At 35.3% G+C, this 10921-nt stretch overlaps 1 protein-coding gene and 1 pseudogene across 8 annotated transcripts; both read right to left on the bottom strand.

Annotated features, from left to right (window-relative positions):
* Positions 1–931: 931 nt before the first annotated feature.
* On the bottom strand, positions 932–3306 carry LOC145047928 (uncharacterized). 7 transcript variants are annotated; one of them, XM_078996310.1, is made up of 7 exons: positions 2964–3306; positions 2741–2879; positions 2209–2310; positions 1992–2116; positions 1615–1886; positions 1440–1530; positions 932–1363 (listed from the first exon to the last, which is right to left on the bottom strand). In XM_078996310.1, the coding sequence occupies exons 1-7, from the start codon at positions 3066–3068 to the stop codon at positions 1034–1036; spliced, it is 1164 nt and encodes a 387-aa protein (XP_078852436.1). In that variant the 5' UTR covers positions 3069–3306; the 3' UTR covers positions 932–1033. The 7 variants fall into 7 exon arrangements, 4 of the variants coding, with proteins under 4 accessions (XP_078852436.1, XP_078852429.1, XP_078852437.1 ...); XM_078996303.1 differs by having other exon boundaries at positions 933–1363; positions 2958–3305; XM_078996311.1 differs by having other exon boundaries at positions 933–1363; positions 1467–1530; positions 2958–3305.
* A 914-nt stretch (positions 3307–4220) lies between these two features.
* LOC145040145 (serine/threonine-protein kinase MPS1-like) lies at positions 4221–8778 on the bottom strand (annotated as a pseudogene). Its single transcript, XR_013679871.1, has 6 exons — positions 8456–8778; positions 7615–8001; positions 6493–7390; positions 6138–6344; positions 5664–5825; positions 4221–5012 (listed from the first exon to the last, which is right to left on the bottom strand). The product of XR_013679871.1 is annotated as a serine/threonine-protein kinase MPS1-like (transcript).
* Positions 8779–10921: the final 2143 nt, after the last annotated feature.

The raw sequence follows: 10921 nt of genomic DNA, 5'->3' as shown, positions 1-10921 counted from the left end.
TCTTAAAACTAAACTGTAAAAATAATATATTAACATAGATTAAGGTACACTTACATGCCTTCTTTGTATGTAAAAACCTCTCACATTTGTAACCATTTGACCAAAAGTTTCTCACATTCTCAAACCTTTTGATTATCTTTCTAACATTCCAGATAAAAACAAAACAAACAAAACATAATCTTTAATTCTTTATATACATGGGAGAAGCTTGTGATGAATGAGAGGGTGGGTCCTTTCATTAGCCCATATTCATATTATGTCACTTGGACTCACTTCAATGGGCTGATGCTGACCTGAAAAAAACATCCATTCCCTAATAAAAGATTTAGAAATTATCATATAAGAGTAATAGGACTATAGGAGCCCATATATTACACGTAACAAACTTATAACTTTGTATCAATTTATTTATTGGCACCTTCTCTATGAGCTCTCATTTAATTGCTTATGTGGATATCTAATGCATTATAAGCTTTTTTTTTCTTTTCTTTTTGGAACCGGCATATTGTACACCACTTTAATTTGAAACAAATAAAAAAAGTCAAATCAAGGGTTAAATAAATATTAAAAAATTAAACATGTGATGTGGTCACCTAAAATAAGCTACATATTGACTTTTTTATACTTCTACGTAAAGAACAATTTAATAAGAAAATTTAAGAAAAGGAGAATCTGTTTTAACTTTTTACAAATATATCATTATTTTCTTTTTCATCTCTCCGACCATATAGCCTATTTCTCAAATATCAGTTCAAGTGGTACATGCATATTTACATCAAATAGTTTTGTTTAAATATTGAATAAGACATTACAATTATTTATTACATACCAAATTCATATATTTGACGTTCCTAGAGCATCATGAGGAGGGATTCAAAATTCAAAAACATCTCAATCTAAATCATTTTCATTTTCATATATTTTTATTCATATTATGTAACTAATGACATTACAGTATAAATATGCCAGGTAGATATGTATCAAACAGGTTAATAGATTATAATCTTAAAAATGGAAAGAATTATATGCAAAGTTAATGAGAATTGTGGGAAAACAAAGGAAGTGAGAAAGACAGCATCTCAAACCTCCCATTTTCCCATTTTTTTGTCATATCAACTCTAACTTTAAATTTCAAAGGACTATTCTTGCCAGGTTGCAATAATGATTTCAGTAGTATTAACCAGAGTGAGTAAAAGTCCAGACATTGGTCTTCCATGGACTTATTTGCCCTTTGACCACATCCTTGCTTTTGCTTTTGGTAGGTGGAGTGAACACTCTCTGCTTTGATGTTTCCAACCAAGATTTCAGCAGCCTTGTTTTTAACCACAACAGGAACATATGCTGACTCATCCCACACATATAACTGCATTTCAACATCACTAGAATATGATGAATGATCATCAATCAACAACTAAAATCTTGATTATGCATAGACATACCAAAAAAGGTCTGTAAATCAAGCTTACAACATGGAGACGATTAGAGCTTTTCTGACAATAGAGTGGAACAGTTTCTTGTTCAATTCTTGATCTGCCTTTACAAAATATGGAATGAATTTTAGTATTATCAACAATCATTTTACAAAAAAATTAAACAAGAAAAGTTTATGCATACCCAAATTCAGAATTTAAAGGAGCACCACATAACTGACATCCAGTACAAATGAGATCTTCAGTTAGGTTTTTGTAAGCTGATGAGAATATTCTACTTCTGATAAACATCCTTTCCTCCTCAAACTCACCCATAATTGGCAGAAATATTTCACCAATGGAAGCAAAAAAGGATGCATTGCATGAATCGTTTAGTCTGGATACATCTGATAGAGATAAACAATCTTTATGTTGTGTCTCTTCATGGAGTTTCCAGTTTTTTAGATTCTGATTCCTCTGTGTGGAAAGCTAACATGGTTAGAAAGATCCACCCTTTTCAAAATAAAGAAAGTTATTGCTTTTTTTTTTTTTTTTTTTTATCAATTTAGCCACTGGCAATACCTTGTAGTTGTGCAACAGATGCTTATTGGGAATAGGTTCCACTCTCACCACCCATGCAACAACTTTCTTAAGCTTTTCCTTTGTTGCAATTCCAATATGATTAACCTTCATCAAGTTGTTTTCACCTATATTATCAAGTAACACGATATGTTTTTAAGTAAAGATACAAAAATAACCTTGAGGTACAAGAAATAGAAAAAAAGAAGGGGTTCAAAACCTTTAGAATGAATTGCCTCATAACTATCCACCAAGCATTGTATGGATGACTGCTGAACTGTTCTGGCCTCAACAACATCTCCATATTGGGTCACTTTGACATCTATAAAGTAAAAGATGTTAATGAGGGTCATGTAAGCAATTCCACTTTCATCATCACTACATTTGTTTTGCTAAAATGTAATAACAAAAAAGGTTAATGTTAAGAACACAAAGGCCATATGCCTATATGCTGAAGCTAAATGAGAGTCCACATGAGTTGTTTTTCACCTTTGAAAGGTAATAAAAACTGATTCTTGTGAACTCACTTTAGCAGCAAATCCAAACATCACTAAGGCACTAACAATAACATATGTTAAAAGCAAAAAATCCATTCCACAAAATGGTTAAATTTTTAAAATTGACAAATACATATGACGCGGAGTAATCACAATGACAAACAGTAGAAAATACTCATCTTCGATCAAAAACTTAGTTAGGTTTCATGGATGAAAGAAAAAAAAAATGGATGGATGGTGTCAAGTGAAACTCACTCTGTAGCAGAATAATATTTCCGGGCTTTAACATGGATTCCATGTGCTTTTGCCATATGGAAACAGGGAAATAGCGACGTGTATCGTCCCCGACTTGAATGTCTGTCCTGATTACTTTTCCGACTCCTGAAGTTTTATACTGCACAATTACCAGATTGGATTAATCACAGATTGAGGTTAGGCAACATATGGAGAAAAGTTTAGGGTTATTGAGAACCTGTACAGGAAGGGTGTTATGAACAAGCACAAGAAGTTGAACGAAATGACCACTGTGAGAAGAGGCTTGGGAGAGATCGATCAGAGGTCCGTACCATCCGATTGTTGCCATATCCAGTAGTTTCAAATTGATCAACTTCGCTTAGACGCTTACAGCTTACTGTAGGGGTGGAGTGGCCCAGGTGGGGTTGAAATTGAATACAAAGATGCTAGTGTTGCCGCCTTTTTCGTAGAGCTCATCACAGCCTAAGGGTTTCATCGGGTTAACGACTCGGCAAACCGGAATCGGACCTCATCCGGAGAATCTATTTTAATTTCTTACCCATGTCTAAGATTTTTTTCAGTAATATCATAATACCAGTATACAGCATATAATAAAAATCGTAACGATGTTGTGACAAATTTGTGTATCTATCATAGACAAGATATAATTAAATTTAATCATGTATAACAATTGGTTTGTGGAAAAAAAAACAAATTTTAACATGTTTTTACAACATTATATGTATGAAATTGTCATGTAAAAAAATTAGAAAATAAATTTATAAAAAACGATTTTCTTTTTGAAAATACACACATAAAAACAAAAATGTAGAAAAAATATACTAATTATACGAAAAAGTTGGATGAGACGAACTTGGGTAGGACAGGATGGATCCTAAATTCGGGTCTTATGATATGGAGAGGGATCAAACTTCCGATCTCGATAACAAAAATATTGAAACTGTTGGGCTACATATTTTTAACAATTATAAAAATTACTTAATGTAATTAAAAAAATATTAAAGCTATTGTTAAGACGATGCAATATTGTTAATAAATATGATACTGTATTTATATTATTTAAGCATAATAATAAAACATGACTTTTTATAATAATAGGAACATATTTATATATTAATCAGTAAAAGCAATATATTTGCCCATTTTTATATTTAAGTACATCAGTATTTCGGATAGAAATATGCCAAATTCAATAAAGAAACATTATAATTTAATTTTTTAACCACCAAAGATTTTCTTATTCTGGTTTAACCATATATAATTTGTTTATTAAAAGAAACAACCAACCTATTACGTAAAAATAAAATAAATTGCCTACGTTATTTCGTATCCTTTAGTCGATTACCCTATTATCAAAGATCAAAGCAATTGCGAGACGAGTATAGAGGCATTGGATGTCACATACAACTACAATTGCCCATGACCTTGCGAAATTGAAACATAATAACAACAAAAGAAAAAGATCCCATTTCGAAAGAAATGAAATGGAAGTTTCGCCAGCAATAGTGGAGAAATTTTATTAAACTGCACAAAAAACCAAAACCTAAAACATAACATTTTACACACATTGTAAGAAGTCAACAGAAACCATGATTCTCCCATCGAGTCTTGTTTTGCTAACACTGACCCCAACTCATCTGATCCATACCACGGGACCTTTTGTATCCAATAATCCATACTAAATTATACAGAGCAACGAACCAACCAATCATCTGTGTTCATCCTCCAACTCCTCCTTAAGTTGAACACAAAGTTTTGACATTTCATACAACAATCCCGATATACATCTCGACTCCTCGGTTCTTGTTGTTGCATCCCGTAACGGGTCTCTTATAAGTTCCTCAATTCGACCACATATCATCAACGCTTTCGGATTATTTACACAGGATTCAGAAACCAAGCGAATAAATTTACAGTTATTTTGATTATCTTGTTGTTGTTCAAGTGGAGGAACGAGGAACGGATGTTGAAGAAGTTGGGGGATCCTCCATCTCTGGTTTCGATCCCATGCGAGACAATTCTTCATGAGATCGAGAAGGCATGGGTTTGATACGGGTGGGTATTGGATATTGTGGTGTGGATCTGTGACGACTTTGAATTTGGCCCAGAAAGTTTTGTAATCTGAAAAGGGTGTTCTCCCGTAGACCATTTGGTAAAGGATGCAACCGAGGGACCAGATATCTGATGGACGACCACATTTTATTATGTTTCCCTGTGCGTCCGTCTCGTTGCACATGAATGCCTCTGGAGACATGTAACTCAGCGTACCCACCTGCCCACAATTAATTCAAGAAATAGGAATTAGGAACATACTTTCATTTGCTTCTGTATTATTATAGCATCCTACTTTCGTTTCCTTTTGTTGGAATTATGTTTTTTAATAAATTTCTTCCTAAGGTATTATTTTACACGGTTATAGCATTGGATTTTTTCTTTATTAGGATATTATACTTTGAAATTTTTGTCCAATTGTTTTGCATTTGGGTGACATTGCTATAATTGAGTAGAATATTAAGTACAATGTTGTAACAGGAAAAAAAAAAAAATTTTAAAATAAACCTAGGATGCTCTCCAACTAGTTGCGGTGTTAATTATAAATTCCTAGGCATGACATACAAGTAAATGTCTTATGTAATAAAACACAACATGGTGTATTGCATCTTAACACAGATTCGTTTTTATAACACATAAGTTTCTTACTTGACTAACTATTTAAGGTATTTCTAGTTTCTATTGCTCTCCAATTAAATGCCGTGTTAATTATAAATGATTACTATCTTATTTGCTATCATATATTACAAAATTCAACAAATATCTCCTTCATATTTTCATGGACTTAAACTTCAACAAGTCTACGTATTGTATTGCTTTATGCAACCAAAATCGATATGGTAGACCCAAAGTCATCTAGGCAGAGTGTAACCTGAGAATCTCGTTGAATATTTGTTGTATCGCTCATGATGGCTTTTGCAATACCAAAATCAATTAGCTTCAGGGAGCCTCTTACAAGGAGAAAATTAGCTGGCTTCAAGTCTGAGTGCACTATACGTTCTTCATGTATCGTTTTCACAGCCAAAAGTATTTGCTGCCATTCATTACAATTTACAATATAAAAATTACATATTAGTTTTTGCAATCATGATTTTCATAGCATGTTCCTTTCACCTGCTAATTTACATGGGCTGTAACTTCAAAGGAATATAAACTAAAGGGCATATAACAAGTGCATGCTTGTCCATTGTGTTAAAATCATTTTCAAATCGGGACACTCCCCTAAGCATGCATATGGCTACATTTGTTACACAATATATATATATATATATATATATATATATATATATATATATATATATATTATATGAAACTGTAGGAATGATTTTAAAGAGTTGAAAAGAACCTGCCAGTAAAAACGGAGCCAGTTCTCATCTATGGTTGAGTTGGATTTGGAGTTATCAAGCTCCTTCCACTTATGGGATAACATGTGAGCCAAATCAATTTCACCATATTCAAGCACCATGTAAATATGCCCATCCTCCTTCACTTTCCCATTCTTGTTACTCACAGACCCACTCATCACTTCCTTCATCAAAGCCTTATCTGTCACCTAACAACAGCTGCATGTTAGAAGCTGCTCAAGGATCAAATGTTCTCATCTGCTTGTCTCTTAACCAGTGTCTAAAACTCACATACTGAAATCAGCAAACTTAGAGTATATTTCATAAGTGAAGTGATTACATGTCTAGAGAACATACCTCGTAATCAATGAGTTGAATAATGTGGTCCCTTCCCTTGAGTTTGTTTAAATATTCAATCTCCTGACAAAATCCATACGCAGTGGCATAGTCACGCCCTTTAAGCTTTATCTTTTTCAAGGCATAAATTGTGCAGTCTTGAGAAATGACTTTGTGGACCTCGCTACTTCCTCCACTACCTATCTTTCCAAGCCTTTGATACAGCTTCCCATTGACCTTGAAAAACAAGTCTGGATCATAATTTCTCTTTCGACTACTTTTTTCCTTCTTTTCAGGTTTGGAAGCTTCTGTTTTCACATTAGAAAAATGGTCGTCTGATATGGGAGCTTCAGATTGTATATCAGTAATATCAGCAGCAAATGTGTTTCCCTTTGTTGATATCTCAGCAGGGAGAGGAGGGTCTTTTGTCATACCAGAATACCCTTCTTCTTTTCCTTGTTGATCCTTAGAAAACTCATGCTTCTTTTCAAGATTTGAACCCACAGAAGCAGAGGGAACTAAGGAGCCAAGATGATCAGAAGGCAAGGGTTGATTTTGTACATGAGAATATTCACCAGTCTGAATGCTATTTTGTTGAAGGTGGGAACAGTTGGTAGTTGAGTTAAGCATGGGAGCATTTTGTGAATTCACTAGTGTTGTGGTAGCACAAGATGAGCCAACAACTGATGATTGGGTCATGTTATGACCAAAGTCCCTCTGTAGGAAGTTTCTGAAAGGGTTAATCTGATTCTGATCATCATTAGTTTTGAAACAAAGATCAACATCCATGTTTTGAAAACTCTGGTGAGCAGCTGAGACATCCAACTGATTACTTCCATTGCTTTCCATTTCTGTCAATGCAAGTGAATCTATATGAGTCGATAGTTGTCTGTTCCTGTGCTCATGTGATCATCAGACCCTGCTCAAGCATTGTGAATTATACACAATAATGGGTAATAATTGCAATACTGAGCTTCATAAGATTATGCAGTAACTATGCTTTTGTGTGTTACAACACTGACACATTACAAACACCTCACTCATATTTTTTTTACCTTAAGCATCAGAATCATATAAGAAAAGCAAAAGACAAGAAAAAAAGAACTTAAACCAACAAATTGGACAAGGGCTAGCAAAAATTACCATGAAACATTGTATTCTTTTGCAATGCAAACTGAACCTTCTTTGGGCCATTGTCACGCTCCATGACTGAGGAGCAAGCTGTGTTGTTGCTTGTACAACTAGTACCAAAACTAGGTTGACTTCTCTCAGCATCTATTGATATTGGATTTCCTTCATCATTGGTTTTATCTGATACGGAAGGTGGTGTAATTGAAGCATCCTCGTGATTAAAAGGACTAGAAGATGGCATATTCTTTGTTTGTAAAATGTAATCTTGCACTTTTTTACTTAGATGGAGATGAGGAGACTCAGCTCTCATTTTGGAGTCCACTGCTGGATCTGAGCTCTTTCCTGTTTCCCCTCGAACCACTGAACGTCTTGGCTTCAGCTGTGCCATCATACCTACAGCTGTTAAGGTGAAGTTGATAAAAAATCAGTGTCCAGCAATGTTAATTACAAAGCAGTCAAGTAAACAAACCATATTGTATTATTCCTGGAAGAAATTAAGGTATAAAGTACAATTAAAGTTGCTATTATAGAATTCCTAAATTAAAAAAGACAAATAAAAGTAGCAACCATGACCTAGTGGCCTCTAAGCTGGTAGTGAAGCTCTAAAGTACCCTAGATTGGTAAATCTATGTCCCACGGATGTAACTGTAAATCTGATTGTATCATTGTAGTTATTAGTCATTGCTGAACTAGAGGCGAAGTCTAATCTAGAAAGAAGAAGCCCTAACTTTCACCAAATGAAATCGTACGATTAAAAAAAAAAAAAAAAACTGGATGGACAATCTATGTTAGAATAACACGGAATACAAATTAAAGGAACAAGTGTATCGATATTTCTAGGGATTGTGCTTACGATGACGCTTATAGGCAGCTTGTAAGTCGCGGAGGAAGTTGGAGGGAGCAGATGATGATGATGATGATGACGTTGTTACATTGAATGAGCGGTGGAAATTTGAATCTGGGTTGTCCGCCGGTAGATCAGCCTCTCTTCTATCCATCGACATACCTCAGAGGCATATCAGCATATAACTAAAAACCGCAGCTACAAACTAAGTTCAAGATGTGTGCCCTAAGAAAGATGCCGTTAATGGAGCTCTAAAACTCAGAGAGCAGAATTTGATTGCCATATACGCTTGGGAGAAAAGAGTCGAAGTTCAAATGGTGTGCCTGGCGCGATCTCTGTTATCAATTTGTTAGACCAATGTAAGGGGGGTGTTTGGATAATTTTAAAATAGCTTATTATTTTTTTAATTTTTCAAAAAGCTAAGTTAAAAAAGTGTATGTGGATTTAAAAAATATTTTTTAAAACAGTTATTTTTATAGAAAAAAAAATGTAAAGTTTTTAAAAAGCTTAGTTTTTTAGTTTTTTAAGTCATTTTACTATTAAAAAACAGTTTTTCTTATTCAAATACTTTTTAAAATCAGTTTTTTCTAAAAATCATAAGTTGATAAGCATTTTTGTAACATCTCAAAAATACAAGCCAAAAATTTCATTTGAAAACATTACTAAAACCATAATATTCAAATATCATATAACAAAACCATAAGTCGTGTATTTCAAAATGTCATAATAAATGTATCAAATCAAATTTGATGTCATGATCATGTCAAAATATCAGAGTCTAACTCCCATGCTAAAACTGTGGTGTGTGTGTGCCATGCCATCAACCTGAGCATTTCCCCTTGCTAGCTGAAGTACCTGAAACAAAACTGAAAACTGTAAGCATGAAGCTTAGCGACCCCCCCCCCCCCCAAACCCCAAACTACCACATACCATGCAATAACAAATAAAGCACGTATTGGGCCTTGCCCACTGCATCGGACCGAAGTCCGGAACTAACTAGGGCATTGCCCACTGCATCAGACCTAAGTCTGGAACTAACTAGGTTATCACCATCTGCATCGGACCGAAGTCCGGAACTAACTAGGGCCTTGCCCACTGCATCAGACCGAAGTCTGGAACTAACTAGGTTATCACCATCTGCATCGGACCGAAGTCCGGAACTAACTAGGGCCTTGCCCACTGCATCGAACCGAAGTCCGGAACTAACTAAACATAGCATAACATAATCATAACATATAACATAAACACATATATTGCATACTGCATTGGACCACAGTTCGGAACTCATAACACATAAACATGCCTGAACCACAAAGACATCAAGTATATTGAACTACTGCTATCTAAACAGGCCGACATTGTGGCTGTAGACCCGTTCCTACTGGAAGGAAACTCACCTCGTAAAGCTGCCTGCTGAAATGCTGATCGGGAACTATCTGTCTGCTACTCCGGTAACTCCCCGGCTACAATTCCCATAAAGACACTTAATCAAACACTGATAACAAATCCTAGGGTAAAGTGACCATTTTATCCCTGGTCAAAGTCAACTTCCATTTGTCCCGACTCGCTGAGTTGGGCCGCCAACTCGCCGAGTCCTTATCCTTTCCTCTGCCCCCTTACCCGGCTCTACTCGTTGAGCTTAGCAAAGACTCGACGAGTTCTCCTTCTATGATTCCTCGAGTCAATCTTCATCCGACTCGCCGAGTTGTATGAACAACTCGTCGAGTTCATCTTCATCATATGAACACGTCTAGACTATGACTCGCCGAGTTGTATGAACAACTCGTCAAGTCTGTTCTTGTGGGTAAGGAGATTGTCTTGGACTTGCCGAGTGTGTTCTAACACTCGTCGAGTCCCATGGTTTCCAGATTGAGGCGATATCTCAATATGTCGAATCACTCCTTTGGAATCGTCAAAAAGCTTGCTATCACTCAGTTGGGTCCCTTTAAACCACAACAGATTGCGGACTGAAGCCCCGGACTCGTCGAGTTCCAAGAACAACTCGTTGAGTCGCCTATTGTCCAAGTCTATAACTCGATTTCTGGCATACAATTCTCATCCAAAAGGTAGATATGGGCTTCCAAGGTCGATCTAGCACGTAATGTTATGAACTTTACATGCATGCATAAAAGTATAAGCTTTAAGGACCCAAAATAAGGTCTAAAGGGGTGCATGGGCTAATATGGCCATAAAGCTTGCATTTTTATGCCATGAACTTGGTTCTAGAGTCTAGATCTGAAGGTGAATCGACTTGTTAAATAATTTTTTGTAACACTGTAAATTTTCAAACAAAATTTTCATTTTCAAAACGACATAATTCTCAATATCATATTTCCAAAACCACAATTGCCAAATTGTCAAAAACACAAATTCATAAACTGTTTTATAAAATCCAGGATCCTCAAAAACATAAACTACATCTCGTGTGTACAATCAAGTTGGCGCCTTCCTGTGATCTTGAGAAGTACTTGAAAC

Source organism: Lactuca saligna, chromosome 1 (genome assembly GCF_052625555.1).
Source record: "Lactuca saligna cultivar CGN05327 chromosome 1, ASM5262555v1, whole genome shotgun sequence".
In the NCBI taxonomy this organism is placed as follows: Eukaryota; Viridiplantae; Streptophyta; class Magnoliopsida; order Asterales; family Asteraceae; genus Lactuca; species Lactuca saligna.
The sequence above is the reverse complement of the archived record's forward strand: the minus strand, read 5'-3'. Positions and strand labels throughout refer to the sequence as shown.

Excerpts from the sequence above, each read along its gene's own strand:
- LOC145047928 (XM_078996303.1), bottom strand. The coding sequence starts at position 3,068 with ATGGCAACAATCGGATGGTACGGACCTCTGATCGATCTCTCCCAAGCC. Across the intron at positions 2,311-2,740 it reads AAATATTATTCTGCTACAGA|ATGTCAAAGTGACCCAATAT; the intron begins GTGAGTTTCACT and ends TTTACTTTATAG. Across the intron at positions 2,117-2,208 it reads TGAGGCAATTCATTCTAAAG|GTGAAAACAACTTGATGAAG; the intron begins GTTTTGAACCCC and ends TTGATAATATAG.